A 21,223-nucleotide genomic window follows, 5' to 3' on the forward strand; every position below is an offset into this window, starting at 1 on the left:
ATTTAAGTATACATATATAATATAGGTAATACTTAAATTTGAATTTAAAAGTAGACATAACAGTTTCGATATATAGAACTTAAAAATTCTCTATAAATTTAAAATAACAATAAAAAGTCGGAGGGGTGGGGTGCAGAGGGACCTAAATTTAAGAGGCAAGTAGTGGGTGACAAGGCTCAGTCTCCTGTAAATATACTTTAATATAAATAAGATAACGATTTCAGTAATTTCAATACTTTTTCGAATTTGTTATATAAAAAATAAGCTAATAAAATGGTGGCAGTAGCATCAAACGATTCTTATAGAGAGAGGCAATCGAATCGTCCACGATTTTTAACACCTGTCTCTGCAGCTGAAAAAAGCATACCGGCAGTGCCGGTACCTGATGAAAAAACCTATAAAGAGACAACGGAGTCAATCCGTCAAGTATTGAACGAATGGAACAATAAGATCAGGACATTAACTAAAATGATAAATGATAGGAGTGTGGGAAGAGAAGCTTTTGATAGAAAAAGGGGAGAGTTCCAGGCAAAATTGGACGAATATCAAAGATGTATAGATAAATTAGAGGAGGAGAGGAAACAATATATGGCCAAAATAGACGAGAAGTCTAGAGAAGGCAGGGAAATGAAGGCTAACTTGCAAAATTTGAAAAAATCTGTCGGTTATAAATCTGAAGAGGAGATAGAAGCGAAAATAAAAGAAATAGAGTACCAATTGGTAACTTCTACATTAACTCTTAAAGAAGAGAAAAAACTTTTAACGGTTATTTCTCAACTTAAACAGAGCCGTCCAATAGTTGGAAGATTTGCACATATGGACGCCAATGCATCTTCATTTGAGGAAACATCAATAATTCCACTTAGGGCAAAAATAAGTTCCATTATAGAGGAACTCAGTAAGTACAGAAAACAGAAAAAAGAGGTTTATGACAAGCTTAAGGCTCTAACTTTGGAAAGACAAAAAGTTTTGGAACCTCTTAGATCTTTATATGACGAAAGAAGTGCTATGCAGAGCAAGGCTGAAGAGCAACATGCAAAACTGCGCCAAGTTAGAGAAGAATATGACAGGGAAATGAAGTTGTTCTTGGAATACCAAAGTAAACTTAGAGCATTACGTTCTGAAAGGGTTAAGGAGGAAAAAGCTCTCAGAGATTTGTATAGACAGAGAGACGATTTAAATATTGCATTGGAGCAAGAGGATGACCCACCAATAACTACAGAGATGCATTTGGTTCAACAGTCTTTAATCTACATTCAAAAGATGATGGAGTCTCACGGACTTTGCGACAAGGAGAAGAAGGACGATGAACAGCAAAAGGAATTGATGGCAAATGCAGGTTCCGTTATAAAGGGTCAAGAAAAGGACGAGTCTGTTCTCTTACCTAAAAATCAGAGGAATGAGGAGTACATTATCCCTCCAAAGGGTGGCAAAAAGAACAAGAAGAAGCAAACATCTGGAGCAGGCTCTGCTACCCACAACAAATCTCTTGTTGTTGACTTTGCAACCATTTCAACATTTGAGAAAGTGGACTTGGATGTGCCTATGACTATTGATGATTTACCAAAGGCTCATTCATTGTTAATGGAAAAACACCTTAAATTAAAGGAGGAGTTTGATGAGAAGTTTGCCAACAGAGAAAAAAGGAAAGAGGAAATAATGAAAAAGCTTCGCGAGGTTGAGCAGAAAATCATAGATGCAGGTGGTGTTCTGGAAGATGCACCTACTCAGTCTCAAAACTCTGCTGCTAAAACAGAGGACTCGAAGGAATGAATAACGAATTAACTCAAGGGATTAGAATAAGATGTGACGGAGAAAAATTGAGGCCTGAACAGAAAAAAAAGCGATAGTATGTAGTTATCTATTTTTAATATTATTGGATTACGGAAAAAACAAGAGGTTTTGTAATGGAGATGATATTATCTTGTTTCTATTTACACGCCCTTCTTTTTCCTCGGGATTTACCCAGGTGAGAGCTAGAGGAAACAAGAATTGAAAGAGTAATTGCTCTTTTTCTTTCTTAGCATAGTGTTTCAGGAAAATGGTATTTAGAAATTATTTATCTACTTATTAACTTTTAAAGTAAAATAATGAGTTTGATGTAGCGATTTGAATTTCTTATTGAAAATCAACAGTTAAAACTGCAAATAAATTAAGCCTTTAGCATTCAGGATTTAATTTTTTTCTTCTAAATAGGTTGTTCAATGTTCTCAGTTATTGTATTTGCTGTATACATTGTATCTAACTACATTGTATTTATTTTTTGCCTGGTCTGGGACCTGGAGATGTACGGTGTGGGTACTAGTGACTTCGGAGTTTGGAATCCACAGATGGAAAAAAAAGACTATTATGATTGTAAATTTACTAATATGTTTTGATTAAATTAAATTTCATGTTGAACTTAATAGTGGATTTTTCATGATTCTTCGTTTTTTTACTTGTTCGGAATTCAGGGAGCAATCCTTTACTTTATTTGAATTTCTTGAAAGGTATAAAACTGTTTCTACATGTTTTGTATGAGGAAACATATCTATCGGTATGGCATATTCAGGCTCAAATACATTTAAACAATTACTTTTTTTATCTTTAACAGGATCATATGCAGAACAAAGCTCTAAACAATTTTTAATAAGAGATTCAACGTTGCAGCTTACATATATTAGATTTTCAATTTCATTAAGATCTCTGAAGGATTTAATTACGTTGGTGTGTAAGCCACTCCTTGGAGGATCTACAATAGCAACTATGTAAGATTCTTTCAATGATAATTCAGATAAAAGCCCTGGTAAAACATTTTCTGCTGCACCACAAATATACTTTGCATTCATTACACCATTATTAATTGCATTCTTTTTTGCAGACTCTATTGCTTCCTCACAACAATCCACTCCATACAAATCAATATTTTTTACATTAAAACTATTCTCATTTATTAATTTTCTAAAAGCATTTAGTATAGTTATTCCTATTGCACCTGTTCCACAACATATATCTAATACAAGTAAATCATTGCTTTTATTTCCGTCATTGTTTTCATTTACATATTTTAAATAATTATCCAATACTATTTCTTTAATAACCCCGTATAGAACTTCGCATCCTTTTGTATTTGTTTGAAAAAAAGAAAGAGGACCAACAGATAAATTAGAGTTACATATATTAATAGTGATTTCTGATTTTCCCCATACAAGTTCTAACTCCCCACTATCAAAGGTGTCTACAATTGAATCAGATTGGTGCAAATAAAGTGATGACACTCTATAATTCATTAAAGAAATGTTATTTTTCTCTGAGCAACCTTCTTCAGATAAGTAATTAATCATCAAATTAACTATATTATTTTTGTCTTTGAGATCTTTTAGCCTTGTTGTTTGTAGTGTTACCATTATCTCTTTATGGGTTTCTGATATTCTAACTAGTAATAATCTCCATATTCCTTTTCTATTTCTCCTTGAATAAACTTTGTAATTGTTCTCTATTGAACTTGTTTTTACCATTTCTTCTGTTATTTTAACTATATCAAATACACAAGGATGAATGATTTCTATTTCTTTCCTGGTGTAATTTATTGAAGAATTATCTTCGTCGTTTACACAAATTATATTGTTGCATACTTTCTCTTGATCTCCAAGCTTTAAATCCATTTTTTCCCTATTATCGCATCCCTGATCAATAATACCAACAACTATTGGTTCAAATCTATCAATATGAGAGACAAATCCAACAGATGTTTCCGAATCAATATCTACTAATTCACCTGTTGTAAATCCTATTGTAAATTCACACTTATTTCTATACGAGTATGGGTTTTTGTATTTTAAGTCTTGATCATCACTACCATTAATACAAGGGTTATAACTATTGTTGTCACTTTTAACTTTATTATTGCTTTGATTGTGTCCTATTGTACTTAATATCGGTTTCAAAGATATCTCAGAAAAATCAACATTGCAATCTTGAATTGTATCCTCTTTTTTTTCAATTTCACTTGAAATATTCTGATTTACACACCAAGTTGGTGGTTCTAATCCTCTATTTACTGCATGAAGGTAAACGCTCTTTGTTAATTTACATAAATTACTCCTTACATATCTGTACTTGTACTCTAGTTGGAATTTATACGGATCTTTGTATAGAGGTGTAATTTTTTTCCTCAAAATTTCAATGGGACTTTTAACCAATTTTTCTTTCATATTTTCCACTTTTTTTACATTCTCACACCTGCTTTGTTTTAATTTTTCTTCGCCTTTTGGCATACTCATTTCTATTATATTTAAGAAGTGGTGTACTCAAGCCTTTTATCTGCAGCATATCAATAAAGATAAATAAATATGGTCGCTTCGTGAATATTAATGAATAATAAACGCCTTTTGCCTTAAAACAATTAGTTCATCCCAATACACCAACCTTAACCTTTTTTATTCCTTCTCTTGGTATTAAAATTATAGTTATAGCTGACAGTGGCGCAAGCGCCACATGCCTCTGACTGCCTTTACATTTTACATCTAAATTATGATGTAAATACAAATATATTTAAAGTGATATAAAAACAGAGAGAGCAACTAGAATTCACTTGTAAGATAGATTTCGCGTAAATTAGGGTATCTAATCAAGAAATAAATACATGTCTGAGTAAATTTAAGTGTATAGTATCTACTTAAAGGTCCATGATTAACACCTTGAGAATTTAAAACGCTTCAAGTGAAGGATTTTTGAGATGAAAAAGTTGAGAAATAGTAAAAACGCAGTTTTATAATTTAGAAGTACTATTTTTTTGTTTCACACACCTAACTTTAAATATTTATACATTTACTATGAATCTAAAAAAAGTGAAAGCATGTTTAACGCGCCATACGTGTTTGAATCATTGATTTTAATAAAAACAAAAATGAATATAGATATAATTTAACAACTAATTTCATATTTTATTTTTTTAAACGATGAACAGGGTAGCAAACAGCATATTTTTTAAGGATGTCAAACATATTAACCTGTAAGGCCTTAAAGTTGGTATGTGGGGAGGAGATATTGTATTATGAGCTTTCAGAAGTAATATATCTAGATAGAATGAAAAAGCTTTATGTGTGCGTAGGGAGGCACTCATTGTATCTGTTGAAAAGGAATATGAGGAGGACAATAAGTGGTGGTAAGTTGGGATATTGGAGAATAGATGGTATTTATGAGGATGTTAGCAACGATACGCGTTTTCTGATACTATTTGACAAAAAGAAAGAACATGAATCAGACAAAAATGAATTATTTAGAGTAAAAAAGGAGGTCGGAGAGGATTGGGTTGATGATAAATTATTTATAAGTTGTTTAAATAGACTTAATCTTTGCAATCATATAGAATTAGCGTGGAGAACAGATACGGCGTATAGGACCGGAAAATACTTTGATTTTCCAAAATTTGGGATAGATTTGTTTGCAATAGAGACAGGAAAAGCTGCCATAACAGAAGGCAATAATGGTAGCAAAAAAAGAAGGAACAAAAACAATAATTCAGCATTAATATGGGCAATGAAAGAGGTTCAGGGTGATAATAGGAAAAAAAATTATAAGAAGAAACAAAGTGTAGGAAGATTGGATTTTAAAACTACTGAATCCATTAGAAGACAACTAAGAGCTGTTTCAGATAAGGGTTACAGCAGTACAATATATCCTTTAGTTAAAGCAGAAGAATTTATAGATTACAAAAAATATGTGTACAATGGTTATTTTTTCTTTGGACGCAAAGGGTTTGAAAACAAAGCAACTCAGGTATATAGTTCTCAAACTGGATCTTACATTTCATATAGTGGAGTTGAGATGAGCATAGACGTGCAACCACAGGTGTTTTTAAATCATAAAAAACCAAGCACAACAGAAACAAATAAAGCTGAGAGAAAAAATATAAAATATAGGGACAGTGAAAACGATTCAAGTTTATGTGGAGTGGCACAAGAACATATAAGGTTTTTATCAAATACAACGATGAATTCAACCTATTATATTTATATTAACAATAAATATACCAAAAAAATGAATTTATCAGATGATATATCGACATGGTATTGTTGGGAACTATTTATGAAAACAACTAAAGCAAGTATAGCATGTATTGTAATGAGAAGATGTTACATACCACCTACATTGGATTCTTATCAGGATATATCAGTAGTTTATAGTTGCTCATATAAAGATATGAAGCAATTTGGAATCTCAGATAGAGATATTTTGAGAGAATGTAGATTAACAGCTGATTCGGTTTCACCAATATCCCAACATCATACATTTTATATAGAATTGGTTAAGTCTCAATTGGATGCTCTTTTATTTGACGAGTATTCTTATAACTGGATAGAGAAGAATATAAAGTTACATCCTGTATTTAGAAAAGGTGCTAAATCTTTCTTAAAATCAATTTTAGTTTTATTGGAAAAGGCAAATTCACTAGTTGATGTGGGATTGATTGAAGAGATAGATTTACTTGATAAAACAGGTTCTGCTAGATATGAAAATTTTGATAATGATCTTACCTCTTATGGCAACGATAATGACGGAGTTGAAGTTTTTGAGGATCCAATGATGTGTATACAAGAAATGTTAGTTCAGGTATTTGGGATAGATAAATTTTCTAAAAGTTTACGGGAAAAAAAGAAATTCCATTTTTTTGAGTTAAGATTAGCTAGATATCTTTCTTATTGCATTGATGGTGGATTATTGGGACCAAAATTCATCCTGGAAGATCTTATATCTTCTGTTGGAACGTCTAATAAGATTGTTGATAGAAAGATAATGCAAGTACTTGATTATTTGTTACATGTTAGATCTAAAGATATGAATGAGGATTATGTACATCTAAAGTTAATAGACCTATTAAAAGATTCAAGATTTGTCAAGAAATATTTATTCGTTCCGAAAGTAATGGCTAGATTTGTAAATACTGGGTATTGTGCTAGGCTCATTCCTTCAGGTCAAGAAATAACTTATGTTGAATTTTTAATGAACCTGTTAACTATACCTGGAAAAAACAGTTTTGGACAGAAGTCTCAACTTAAAATTTCTATATTACAACAAATACTTCATGCATCTGGTGATCCAAAAAAAAGAGATTATTATGCACAAATGGTTCCTATATTAGTTGAAATATTTTCAGGAAAAGGGGAGGGTGATGATAATACTGTACTAAAGTATGCAGGAGCTGTTTTGTTAAATTTGAGTCATTCAAGTGGGATTCTTAAAGACGAATTAGTTAATTCAGGTATTTCATCTGTACTTGTGGAAAAATTGTACAAGAGAGACGATTTACAATTGACTAAAATATGCATTTCAATTGCTGTTAATGTATCGAAGAACTCTTCACATAGAAAGGTTCTTCTTGGAGACGGAATTCTTCCTCCTGTTGCTGATATACTTCATGAATTATTAGAAAATTTTAATTCTCAAACGGCCATATTTGAAAATTACAACTATAGCAATACGAATTCAAGGACAAGTAATTATTCACCAAACAGTGATTGGGATGTTTTACCGGTCCTTTTAGGACTTATTGGCCAATTGAGCAATGAATCTGATATAAGAAGTATATTTGTGACTAAATGGTGTGTTTTAGATTATCTACTCTACTTATTTCATAATATTGAGTCCTATGTTGGAAAAGATAATGATCTTGTTTGTAGAATATTATTCTGCGTTAAGCAACTTACTGGATCTGATTGGACCGTACAACTTAGAGTTGGTAAGCATTGTATACCCTCTCTTATTGAAATTATTGCAACCCCACATAAAGCTGAGAATCAAAAAATACTAGTTCCTAAATTTTCGCAATATATTTCATATTGGACGCCTGAATATAATTCAAATACGTATAATAATTACTATACTAGTTTGTATTATAATCAAAAGAATTGTGGTGATAGTAATTCGTTTCTTTTATCAGGAATAAATGGGGATATAATTTATCAGTCGCTTCTTTTGCTCGAGACACTTTCATACTATCATCCAAACTGTTTTGAGATGGTCTCTTGTGGAATACGGGACGCTATTGAAACTTGTATGGAATCTTTTAATGTTGATACGATCGTAATAAAACTAAATTACTTGAGAGAAATCATTAACAAGGTTACACTCGAGTTATAGTTTAACAATTTTACAACTGATACTATCAACAGTGAAATTAATAGACATTCTAATTGAATTTAAGATATATATAGCTTCATATCAACAAGCTTTGCATCTACTAGTACCAATATAATTAGCAGTACTAGACAATTAAGATCACATTTAATACAAAAAAATAAGGGAACATTTATATCACTAATATGCTACTAATAACAAACAATATACCAACTATATCGATGTATTTATTCTTAAATATCTATCTGTACATCCACCTATTTATTCCAATTTACATATATACACGATATTTATTATTCCACTTTAAAGCTTAACTAATTTATATTACAAAATCGGAGAGGCGGGAAATTCTTATTTAGAGTATATAAATCAGAATTTATTTCTCTGTAAAATTCTAGTAATACACGCTAATTAAACGAGTTGAAATAGAAAATCCAGGGGAGAATAAGATTGATTTAACCTTCTCTCTTTCCTTTTGATTTTGTATCTCTATTTGGCATTTTTAGCTTCATTAAATTTACCTTTCCCAAATGCTATTAGTAACAATAAATACTACTATTGTTTCCACTAGTGCCACCACAAATACGATAAAATATATATACGTAAACTTATTAGCAACGTATTTCCTTTATTTCTTGTCATGACTATTTATGTTTAATTGCATATAATTAATTAGTATTCCTCCCAAATATAGTAAGGTGCATAAATACATGTGTTGTTTTGTAAACCATTTATTGTCTATATAATATGTGATTATCGTTTATCTGATTATAAGCTTGGTTATTACTCGATATATTTTAATAGTTATATAAATACGCACTTTCAATAATAATGTAATGGAGTTTACTTTGAATTTTAAAAGTAGAAAGGTTTTGGAACTTCGATTACAATTCCGAAATAACAAAATATTTAAGAGACCAGATAATATGTAAGTTTTCCTCCTTATTTTCCAAAAGTAAAATACATTGATGGTACTTATACTATATATTGGGCAAATGAGAATCTTTTTATATTTGGAGGAAACGAAAAGGTAATATAAAAATAAATTCAACTTCAATAATGAACATTTCGTACATATTACTACAGTCTCATAGATTCTTCATGTTTTTTTTAGAAAAATGAGTTTAATTATATAGCCAATAATACACCATAAAATTAAAAAAATATTAGTGGTAACAATAACCCAGTCCATAATAGAAAAGCAAAAACATTTAGGTAAAGCTTTCTTTTTATTTAAAGTAAACACATTATTTCCTTTTATTAATGCAAATAACATAGTACTTTCTATATAAATATACACCAAACCCATTTATCAATATAATATACCATTATATCACAACTAAAATAACTAGAATAATATAAAATATTATTAAATTTATTATTATGATTTATATAAAAATTAAAATTTTGCTTTTGTTATAAATAAAAGAGAAAAAATAACAAAAAAATAAAAAACACGTATTTAATGAAAGTAAAATAATATTGCTGTTATTTATTGGCTAATTTTTTACATCCATTAATAACACTACCACTATTGGCAATATTGCTGCAATTATCATTAATACCAGTTATAATTATTTTTTTACTATTAATTTGATCTTTTAAAGGTGGAGAAACGTGATGCATTTGTGGCAACTGATTAGCCAAGGGAGAGAATACATAATGCCTCAAAGAATCTACTCCTGATGTTACCATTCCACCATCGTAATATAATGTAGATAATTGCGAAGAGTCCCCCAGAATTTTACCATTTACACCACCACTTACCCCTACTACTCCAGTTCCCATTAAACCTAGTCCCATTCCCATTCCAGTTGTAGTCCCTGCAGCTCCTCCAATTGCACCAACGTCCATCAATCCAACACCTTCTACTGCTGCAACAGTAGCGGCTCCACCTATATATTGACTATTATTTGTAGTATTAGTATAATAAGAGCTTCCATAACTAACGTCCAATCCAACATTGTTATAGTCGTAATACTGGACCGAGGAGTTAACATCCATATATATTTTGTGATGACTATTGTCCTTGTTTCTATGATAGAAATTAGAATCCTTTGTATTTTGGTGATTATTTTTTTTGTTTTTATTATTAATATGATTGCTATTTTTGTATTGATTAAATATATTATTATTACTATTGTTTGTCTGAGCATTATTACGAGAATTAATTTGAATGAATTTACTGCAATGGCTACAGTTACAGTTAAAATTTGTGTTAATAAATCCATTATTCAGATTGCTTCTGTATGTGTTGTTTTTATTATTTAAATTACTGCAATTATTATGATGATTAGAAATACAATTAACACCATTACTGTTGCTGTCACCAGTTGAGTTATTATTACCAATAGAATTATTTAGGTTAATATAAAAATTATTTAAAAGTTTTCTATTCATGCCAGAAATCACGTTATTATTTCTTAAGTCTGTTGGCATATCTAAATAACTACCACATATACTTGAAAAATCACCACATGGTGATTGAATTATTTGTATTGCCCTCTGTATCTCGCTTTTAAGAAATTCTTGATGATATTGGTCAAATATTGGTTTGCATGCAGGTGGACCAGGAAATGGGTTCCTAATATTACAACATACACCAGGACTCGTAGTGTTAATAATTTCAGGTGAGCTTATATCAATAACTGTTGTCCAAAGATGGGTTTCCAGAAACAACAAAAATCTATAAAACAATATATGACTCTGTGAAAACTTTAAATATTTAGACGTCTCATCAAACGTTTTGACATTATTCAATAGTTTAGGAGGATCTATAAACAATGTATTTATTGTATTGTTATATGCTTCGTCTAAATTGAATTTATTTGGTGTATTAAATTTGGATTTATTGCCTATCTTAGTTATGTTATTGTTATTATTATTTCCAGTTAAAGTACCCGTGCCCACTCCTATGTCTATTCCAATTCTTGGTATTGACCTTGATTTTGATGATTTTGATAACTGTAATTGTGATGAAGAAACAGATTCTTTTGACTGTGAATTCAGTGTTTTCAATTTATTTGAAGTAATATTATTTCCAATGTAACAATAATAATAATTATTATTATTACTGTCCTCTTCCCTATTATTAGATAACAATTGACTATTTACATCCTTATCTGTATGAGAACAAGGACAATTATTAAACTTTGAGTCACTACTTGAATCAATGAACAAATTGTCAGAACTTTGATTATCTGGAGAAGGTGAATACGTAAAAGTAGTACTACCCATAGAAGATCTACCAGATTCTCCAAAAACATCATGATCATATTCTTCATCATAATTGTTACTTTTATCTAGACTCAAATGTTTTATGCCCATAAATGATAGTTCAGGTGTTGATTCTTCAGAATCTAAATCCGAATTGCAATTTTTTTCACTAATTTGGTTATTTTTCTTATTTTTATCTTCATTTAAATTCTTACAATTACAAACAACATTCCTATCCTTATTATCAATGATGTTATTATAATTAAAGTTCTTATTATTTACTGAATCACCCTCTATTTTACTGTTGTTTGCACGTACACCAATGGATTTTTCAGGTGAACTTGATAAATACAAAATATCGTTACTATTATTTAAGGAAACAGATAATGATTGTGTTTCGTTCGCATTACTCGATACATTTTTATTATTATTGATATTATTTGAATGTAATCCATTGCCTTTAACTACATCGAGATATAACAATTTAACATGATTATTCTGGACTTTTTCGTTTTCAATAATCGAAAAAGTTTTGTTATCATCAATTTCAACAGTTGATGATTCATTATTAATTCTCAATTCTGAATTTGAATTATCATGATTTAACCCAATTCCATAATTAAAATTAATTCCTGGGGATTCGCTATTATTATGATTGTTATAGTTGTTATAATTACTATTTACAATATTATTATTAATACAACAAATATTTGATTTGTCATTCTTTTTGTTTTTTGTATTCCTAACATCTATAGGTAAGGATGGGAAATTGGTTATTTCTATTGTACTACCATCTTCACATATTCCATCAATATTGCTAAATAGAAAATCACCATTTGAGTTATCACTAATTTGTCCAAGTATCTCATTTGTAATATGTGTAGAAAACTCCTGTGATTTTTTAATAAATTCACTTGGATCTATAACGGGCAATATACCAATTCTTTGGAAAAAATAAATGACACAAATTGTCCATGCGTATCCTCCAGGAAGACCGTTGAGTGTATTTCTTAAACCTCTGAATCTTGTCCAAACTTTCGTTAATACAACAACATGTACAACTCTTGGATCCAATTTTGCATACCAACTCAATATTCCCAATCTACTTTGGATTATTGGAAGTGAATTGGCCCTTAATGTTGGAAAATGTCTTCTATTAACGTTAATATGGTTATTGACAATATCACAAGTACCAATTAAATTTTTTATTTGTTTCTTATCGTTTTGAGACATTGAATTGGAATAACCAATATTTGGTGATAAACAATTATTGTAGTAATACGGTTGGTCTAACAATGATTGATAATAATAATTATTACTGTTAATGTTATTTCCGTTAGACAAATTTTCTAGTTTACATAGAGCAATTGAAATATCCAAAACAATATCTGTTTTGGTGTGTAACATTCTGATTATAGGAACATGAGCACTTGTTATATCTTGAATACACGTGAATGGATGATCATGAAACTTGATATTTGATGAATTCGAAGATAAAGATGACGAATCCGAATCTTTATTTGTATTCTTTTGTAATAAATTAAGTAGTTCTTGTAATATAAGACCAGCAGGTTTATTACTAATATCTGTTATTGGAGAATTGTTTGATTTTAATTTTATTGTTATTTCAGATGCTTTGCTATTTTGGGACTCAAATACATCTTGTTTTGGAACTAAAGCAACATCTAAATCCGAAAATTGGTCTGCAAATCCAGTACTCGTTGAACCATAAGGGAATACAAATAACGGTATGTTCATATTATCCATCCAATTCCTCAAATCTAATACAACTCTATTTATTTTATCATAAAATTCCATATTGGGCATCAAATAATCGATTGCTGCTAAAGTAGAAATTTCATAACTTCTAAAGGAATAAGGTGTTTGGAAAAATGGAAATTTGGCTTTGCAATTGAATTCATTATTATGATTATGATTACTGCTGTCATTATTGAAATTAATTGGTAAGTGAATATTGTTGTGATTAGAATAATTAATATTATTTCCACAATTTCCACATTGAACAGTATCATCACATTTTGAATCATTTATTTTACAATTAAATGAGCCCTGTTTAACCAATGAGGACTCTTGAGGAATGTGTTGATCAGGAGGAGGCGGAATGTAATTGCAAATATTTCCTTGAAGTATTTGATTACAAACTTGTTGAGATAATTGATTTACAACAGGAAAATGGATCGGAGTAAGTTGATAGTTCTCGGAAAAATGACCAGAAGCAACGTTACTTGAATTGAAATTGTATTTTTGTAATTTATAACCATCATTATTATTAAGCCTACTACCTCTTGAATAAAAACCAGTACCACCACAAATACCAAAATTACCTACAGTGCCATTATTAAAGTTACCAGCAATAGGACCAATGTTGTTACTATTAATTGCACCACTTTCTAGAGGCGGTGGTGAGTTTTGAAGGCAACGTAAATTTTGTCTAAATTGTGGGACCTCACAACCATCAAATACAAATGTATTTCTATCCATTTTTTTTTTCCTGGTGAATCCTGATAAAATCTGTCCTTTAACATGTTCATCCGAGTAAGAATTGCAATCCATTTCCGCTAAAGATTCTCTTATTAATCTAGAATTAATATTATTACCATTATTTGCATTTGAATAGTTATTAATTCGTGTTCTTCTATTGTATTGTGTTGATTTGTTACATGACTTGCTTATTAATTCCTTCTTTTTATCAGAAGATGAACCTATCAATCCCTCAAAGTTTACATTTAAATTGCGTCCATCAGAATTTCCTGCAAAATATCTATTGCTTGAGGTCGTCATAATATATATATATATTGGCCTTAAAAATATGTTGATTTATATATACAGAATACAAAGTGTTATATATATGTATATATAAGTGCAAATGTTATTTATTTATTCGGTATTTTTTAAGTTTTAAAGTTTAATTAATGTTGAAAATGACTATATCCCTCTTTACGTCTAAACCTTGATGAAATACTCAAAACTCTCTCGCAAACCAGGATGTTGTCACCTATTGCAAATTGTCATACGCAAAACTGTCCCTCCTTTAATAATAAATGCCACTACATTATTTCCTGTAATATGGACAAATTATTTTGTTCTTTACAAGTGCCTGTTTGTTTTTCTTGCAAATTTTTTTTTGCAAAATTAGACTCAAAACTATGGCGCTCAATGCGCGCCATTCGTGTTTGCCCGCCTTTTAGTTATACGCGTAATTATCTCTGAATAATACCGCAATAGACAAAATTTATTCACAAATTAAAAGAATATTTTAAATAATTTTTGTTTCATTTATTTGACTTAAAGTATAGATAAATATTAAAAATAATGGTATTGTAACTTTTTTTTCTCCCCGTGAAACTGAGTAATTATTGTTCTCCAGTTTTACCTCGTTCTTTTTTTCTTTTTTCTTCTAGATGCGCATTTTGGTTGGATTTTTCCCTATATTTGCGTCTTTTACCGTATTTACATCTCTTTCACTATTTTTACCTTTAAGCACGAATTTTGCACTGTGTTTTTGTTTGTTATATTTGAGTAAATTTCTGTTTCTTCATTTAAATTAGTTTTACGCACCTTGTCTTCCATTCTTCGTCTTTCTTGAGTGCCTGCATGCAGTTTAGTATTTCCACATGTAATTGCCTGCAGAAAATCGCTTATACTTCTGCATGTATGGAAAACACCTGAATAATAATTAAATTATTGCATGTTAATTAAATAAATATGCACATATGTAGATCATTGTGAACTACAAACATATAGATTTGAACGAGAGAGTAGAATGAAGAATCTAAATTTATTTAATCCTATTGATTTTTTTAATATAAGACAAACAGTTGCAATACTTAAGTATGGCTCAACTCTCCGTTCAGTTGATGTAAGTTTTATAGCAAAAAATTAAAGTATATGCATAAATTTGAATTTGTATACGTGATTTGTAAAGGCATGTAATAAAAGAATGCATGACTTCATAGTAGTAGTAAACAATGATTCTAAAGATGCGCTACTAAAGTGGCATAAAGAATTGTTTAGGATATATTCAAACCATTATTCAAAGATATCTAGGTTTCTTGGTATTCCATTTATTGTTCGGCTTCAAAAATATTCAAAGTATAATCCAATATACTATAATTCATGCATTCCCACTATTAATAACAAGGTAGGTGTTTTAGTTGCTGCACTTTTTATTACCATCTAAACTAATTAATTCAATAAATACTTATTTGAACAAAAATCTTTATGAATTAAAAAAACAATTATCACTTTGCTCATATAATTTAACAAAATATAAAAATTCATTTTTATCATTCTTTTTGGTTACAGGTACTTAAATATGGAGTAATATCAAAAGATGATTTACTAAACTCGCTAGAGAATTGGTCATCTTTATTTATCTCACAAAGATTACAAAAGACTGTAAGTTTTAAATAATAATGAAAAAAATATGTGTGGAATGAAAATAAAATATTCATATCAAATAATTGTTGATTTAAATTGAGTTTTGAATAGATCTGCCCCATTTGGGATGGTGGTGTTGAGAAACTTAAAGTGGAAATCAACAAAAAATTGGAAAACAATAGAAGACAAGCATTAATACTCTCACTTCTTTCATTATCTGGAAATGACAATATTAACAGTTCAATTAATAAATCAAATAGTGATGAGCAGAAAGATATAAAAGTAATTACTTTATATGATTTACTTAAAGAAATAGTCACGTTGACATATAAAGGAGATGTTAGATTTATATCAAAAATGAGAAGAAAAGTACTAACCCAAACTTGTGAAAAAGAACTTTGCGATTCTCTTCCTTTTTTAGTATCGTATTACCTACCATTAATGTTAGAGTATATAAAAGAAAATAATGATATTATATCAGTTTATAACACAAATAATAGTATACAGATAAATAATATAGTTTTCCTTTCAAAGTTATTGCATAATAAACTTGAATCATGTATTAATAATGACCCACTTTCTGGTATGAATGATGAAATAGTGAATTCATTTGAATGGAATTTGTTTTACAAGCTATTCTTTGAGAATAAAGTTAAATTTACTGTAAGTTACTTTAAATAAATATCATTTTTATTTATTTGAAATAAAATATAACACTCAACGCTGACCATTTTATTAATATTTTTTCATAATATTTGAAAATACCTGTTAGTTTAAACCAAATCTAGAGTGGAAGATAAGTGAATTTCAAAAGCTACCTTTTGAATTTAAAATTAAGGCAAACGGCATAGCCAACAAAATAACTTTTATTGAATTTATCAAGAAGAGTGCAATCCCATCAAAGTTCAATAACTATAGTAAAGAATTAATTTACCATCCTTGGAGTCCAGAAATAATCGATAAAACCATTAAAAGACTGAATTTTATATGCTCTTCTATTGGAATACTTAATAATTCCATTTCTAATTTTGGAAATATTGTAAGTTTTTTTGAATAATAAATATAAATTGTTTAAAAAAAGAAAATAAACACCAATTTTAACTAAATTTCATAGAAAAATTACTTGAGGTACAAATTTAATGATACAGTAATTAGTTAAACAATCTCGATCTCATGACTTTTATTACGAATATTATTGCTATTATAAATATTACTTTTACTAGTACTTGATATGTTTTTCCTTAATTCAGAACCTTTATCCCCATTGCTAGAGGTCTGTTCAAAAATTTCGTAATCAATGCTTCTAGAAGAGATCGCATAGTTAATTGCATTATTTTCTTTATTAACAAAATTATTTCTTCCACTTTTATTCGATGAATACCTTGTTAGGTCCAAAGTCACAGTGGCACTTGTATGGATTTCTCTATCTTTATATACACCAATTAACGTATCTGCCTGAGAAAAAAATCTGTCTTTAAGTGAAATAACAATTGATTGAAAAGGTGCATCCTTTAAAAACTTTGCAATGGATTGCACATTTTTTGGATCAAGGGCTGCATCCACTTCATCTAATACGAAAAATGGTGACGGATGATAACTTTGCATTGCAAATAATAATGCTAAAGCGGCCATTGTTTTCTCACCACCACTTAATTGTTGTATATCGCGAAATCTCTTTGATGGAGGCATAGCGTGAAATATAACACCGCATGCAAATGGTTCTTCTAAATTTGTATCATCTAAGTCTAAAAATGCCTGACCACCTATATTGCCGTCTTCGCATGTTAATTGCGAGTAAAAATCACTTACTGCTTCTTTAACGGCCTCAAAACATTTCATAAATACTTTAGTTCTCTTTTTTCTTAAGTCTTTAAATGATCTATCAATTTCCATTGACTTTTTCCTTACTTCTCTTTGATCCTCTAATAATGCAGTTAATTGAGCGTCCACCTCTTTTATTCTTTCTTTTGACTTCATATTCGGACTTAAAGATTCTATTTTATCTGTAATGTCATTCATTAGTTTTGACAAACGTGATGTCTCGCTTTTAATTTGTTCTTCTGAATTGGAATATGACTTTTGCTTATTGGTAAGGTCGCCATAATCTATTTGTATCAATGGTGGTTCATCCAGTTCACTTGCTTTTTTATCTTTTTTACTAGTAGATTCGAAATATTCCCAATATTTTCTTATATCCTCATACCCTCCGGATAATAATGGAACTTTAATATTATCAAACACTATCGACTTTAATAGTGTTATTAATTCATTGTTAAGTACCTCTAAATCATTGCTCTTATTAGTTTTTTCAATAGTCAAGCCAGACAGTGATTCTTGTAAGTCTATTAGTCCTCTTTTTTTCTTATTCATATCTTCTTGGTAGTCTTTTTTAAATTCATTTATTGATTTTAGTGATTGTTTTAAGTCCTTAATCTTATTTTCTATTATATCAAATTTATTATTAATCAATTCAATATCACTATTATCTTTATTTATTAATTGTTGATATTTGTTGATTTCATTTTCACTTTCAATTAATTTTTCCCTTATTGACTTGTCTTTTTTTAATATATAATCATATTCTTCCTGTATAATATTTAATCTACTGGATAATCTATTCCTTTTTTGTAATAATTCATCGTGTCTTCTTCTTGATTCTTGTTCCAATAAACTAATATCGTTAATATTAAGCTTTTCTGATAGTTTTTTAAAGTGTTTAATATCTGACTCATTTATTTCAATTTTTGCTTTTTCTATATCATTATTTAATGATTCTAAAATCAACGTTTGATTTTTTAATTCGTGATCTCTTTCTCTTAACTTTTCTTCTAGTAATTCCAATGACTTTAACTTTTCATTTATATTGTTATTATAAATATCTATTTTAGTATTTATTGCTTTTTTATCTAATTCGATTCTTTTTAAATTGTCTCTTAATCTAGAAAGTTTTCTGCTTCCATCAGATTCTATTTCTTCCAAATTTGATATCTCCTCATTTAAAGAGCTTATTTTTAAATTTAAGTTTGCATAATCTTTTGCGAATGATTTCGAATTTGTTCTTTTGTTCATTGAATCCATTGAAAAACTACCATTCTTAAGTATTTTTTCACCATCCAATGTTATTACCTTCGGTTTTATATTCATTTTCGGTGCCTCCGTATAAAATATTTTTTTAGCGTCTTCTAAGTCACGTGTGATTATTACTCCATTTAAACAAAAATCCAATACTGGAAGAATTCCATCGTCAGAAACATGTATATTATCTTTCGCTAATGACCTTATTGACTTGTTTCCAGCACATAAGGACCTTAATTTTGTATCATATTCATGATTATTTTTTTTAATTATTGAATTCAGGGGTATAAAATTCATTGGCTGTTTTTTATTGTTCTTAAGCCAATTAATACATTCTTTTGCTGTTTGCCATGTACTTACTACTATACATTCACCATATTTACCTAATGCTGAATCAATCGCTGTCGAAAACTGTTTATTATTTGAATGACACAAATCTGATAATTTGCCGTATACATGGTAACAGTCTGAATCAATATTAGAACTATTGTTTATTGAATTTTTTAAATCTTCTATCAACTTTCTTGAATTTAGTTCTCTTTGTACCTCATTATTTTTAGCGTCCATACTCTTTATACTATCATTATATTTATTCCTCTCCTCTACTAGTGAAGCAATCTTACTGCCAATACCATCAAAATCTTTTTCTATAATATTTATTTCAGAACTTAATAAAGACTCATTTTCAATTGATATTTTTAACTTTTCTTCTTGTCCACTCAACTTTTCATTAATATTTTCTAACATATTCTTTATTGAAATTATTTGTGCTTGTATCTCACTCTTTTCTTTTTCTATTATCTCTATTACACCATTCTTGTTTTTTTGCTCTCTTTCTATTTGAACAAGCCTTTCTCTTATTTCAGAAGAAGCCATATCTGCTTTTTGTTTACATTCTATATATTCTTGAATATCTGATGAAATAATATTTAAAAATTCGGATGAATCGGAAGAATCACCTATTTCATTTAATGATTTCCTTATTATTTCCATTTGTGATTGATACTCTTTAAGTAATTTGTCATTTTTATCTATATTTGTTAATATCAATTCCTTTTGTTTATTTTGTTTTCTTATTTCAATTGCATAGTTCTTAACATTGTTCTCTAATTTTAATTTTTGATTCTTACTCGTTATATCATCTTGTTCAAATTTTTCCAGTTCACTATTCAGTTTTTTTAAATCCAAATTATCTTTTGCCAACTTTGATTCAGCCTCTTTTATTCTTTTTTTTTGTGATTCAATATCGTCATTTAACAACTTTATTTTCTCATCAATCGCGTTTCTTTCCTCAAATAATTTACCACCTAAAACCTCATTACAATATAATTTAAAAAGCATATCTTCGGTTTGTGTTTTTATTTTCTGATCTAATAAACTCTCATATTCATTCACCTCTTCAACCTGTTTTTGTAGTTCTCTTTTTTCTGCTTCCAATAACTTTCTTCTGTTAAAACTATTGTGAGAAACTATCTGATTTACACATTGTTCGTTTGAAAGACGATCATACTCTTCTATATAGACATCACTTCCTGATATTTTCTCAAATAAGCTTGTTAATTCTTTAGGTGCTCTTTGAGCTACATCTTCCACGTCACCCTGAAAAACTAGAAAATTTCTAGCCTTAACTAATATATTAAAATCAGATAATTTCTTAAAATATGTATCCTGTGATACAACATCTTCATTTATCGTATATCTAGAGACTCCTGAGGATAATATTTTTCTGCAAAAATTTATTTCAATATTACTTTCATATGGAACAAACAATATAGCAACTTCTGCATTTCTTTGTATTTTTAAATTGTTATTTGTATTGGTATTGCTACTTAGGTCATTAGTTATATCTACATTATTACCGCTTTGACTTGCACCGTTACTTATTTGTGTACTATCATCTTGCTCCGGACGATAAATTAATTCCTTTAAATTTGTACTTCTCATATCATTTGAAGATAGGCCTAATGCAAAAGAAAGTGCGTCCATTAGATTTGATTTTCCAGAACCATTTGGGCCAACTATACATGTTAAATTTTCTGAAAATGGTCCTATTACATGTCTTCCCTTATAGCTTTTAAAATTATCTATTAACAATTCCTTAATATAACCTTTCACTGTACGACCATTACTATTTTCATTTTCCTTACCATCCCTGTTATTTGTATTACTGTTTGATTCAAATTCTATATATTCTTGCATTGTTCATCATCAAACCCCTTGATACCTAAAAAATGAGGTCACTTTAATATTTAATGCGATAAACAAATCCGAAAATACAGTTCAAACCGATATAAATTATTTATATATTTACTATTATTTGTAAATATATTTTTTTAATTAAATTATATAATGATTGTTTTATCTTAATTTTTATTATCGGTTGTTTTTTGTCCAATACCGGTTATTATGCATG

General features: G+C 29.1%; 6 protein-coding genes across 6 annotated transcripts; 3 read left to right on the plus strand and 3 right to left on the minus strand.

The window, feature by feature from the left end:
• Nucleotides 1-273: 273 nt before the first annotated feature.
• FG379_002092 (nuclear segregation) lies at nucleotides 274-1,773 on the plus strand (the record flags this gene model as incomplete). Its single annotated transcript, XM_067327961.1, has 1 exon — nucleotides 274-1,773. The coding sequence occupies one exon, from the start codon at nucleotides 274-276 to the stop codon at nucleotides 1,771-1,773; it is 1,500 nt and encodes a 499-aa protein (XP_067183500.1).
• Nucleotides 1,774-2,390: 617 nt separating this feature from the next.
• On the minus strand, nucleotides 2,391-4,262 carry FG379_002093 (RNA methylase; the record flags this gene model as incomplete). Its single annotated transcript, XM_067327962.1, has 1 exon — nucleotides 2,391-4,262. One exon carries the CDS (start codon nucleotides 4,260-4,262, stop codon nucleotides 2,391-2,393), a length of 1,872 nt encoding a protein of 623 aa, XP_067183501.1.
• A 712-nt stretch (nucleotides 4,263-4,974) lies between these two features.
• On the plus strand, nucleotides 4,975-8,121 carry FG379_002094 (uncharacterized protein; the record flags this gene model as incomplete). The annotated part of the gene is made up of 1 exon (XM_067327963.1): nucleotides 4,975-8,121. The coding sequence occupies one exon, from the start codon at nucleotides 4,975-4,977 to the stop codon at nucleotides 8,119-8,121; it is 3,147 nt and encodes a 1,048-aa protein (XP_067183502.1).
• Nucleotides 8,122-9,606: 1,485 nt separating this feature from the next.
• On the minus strand, nucleotides 9,607-14,136 carry FG379_002095 (uncharacterized protein; the record flags this gene model as incomplete). Its single annotated transcript, XM_067327964.1, has 1 exon — nucleotides 9,607-14,136. The coding sequence occupies one exon, from the start codon at nucleotides 14,134-14,136 to the stop codon at nucleotides 9,607-9,609; it is 4,530 nt and encodes a 1,509-aa protein (XP_067183503.1).
• A 982-nt stretch (nucleotides 14,137-15,118) lies between these two features.
• FG379_002096 (uncharacterized protein) lies at nucleotides 15,119-16,652 on the plus strand (the record flags this gene model as incomplete). Its single annotated transcript, XM_067327965.1, has 5 exons — nucleotides 15,119-15,214; nucleotides 15,281-15,496; nucleotides 15,661-15,753; nucleotides 15,847-16,398; nucleotides 16,508-16,652. Coding segments are annotated over 5 exons (1,102 nt in total), but the record flags the coding sequence as incomplete, so codon positions are not given.
• Nucleotides 16,653-16,890: 238 nt separating this feature from the next.
• FG379_002098 (uncharacterized protein) lies at nucleotides 16,891-21,009 on the minus strand (the record flags this gene model as incomplete). Its single annotated transcript, XM_067327967.1, has 1 exon — nucleotides 16,891-21,009. The coding sequence occupies one exon, from the start codon at nucleotides 21,007-21,009 to the stop codon at nucleotides 16,891-16,893; it is 4,119 nt and encodes a 1,372-aa protein (XP_067183506.1).
• Nucleotides 21,010-21,223: the final 214 nt, after the last annotated feature.

This window comes from Cryptosporidium bovis, assembly GCF_009768925.1.
Source record: "Cryptosporidium bovis isolate 45015 chromosome Unknown contig_3, whole genome shotgun sequence".
Taxonomy (NCBI): Eukaryota; Apicomplexa; class Conoidasida; order Eucoccidiorida; family Cryptosporidiidae; genus Cryptosporidium; species Cryptosporidium bovis.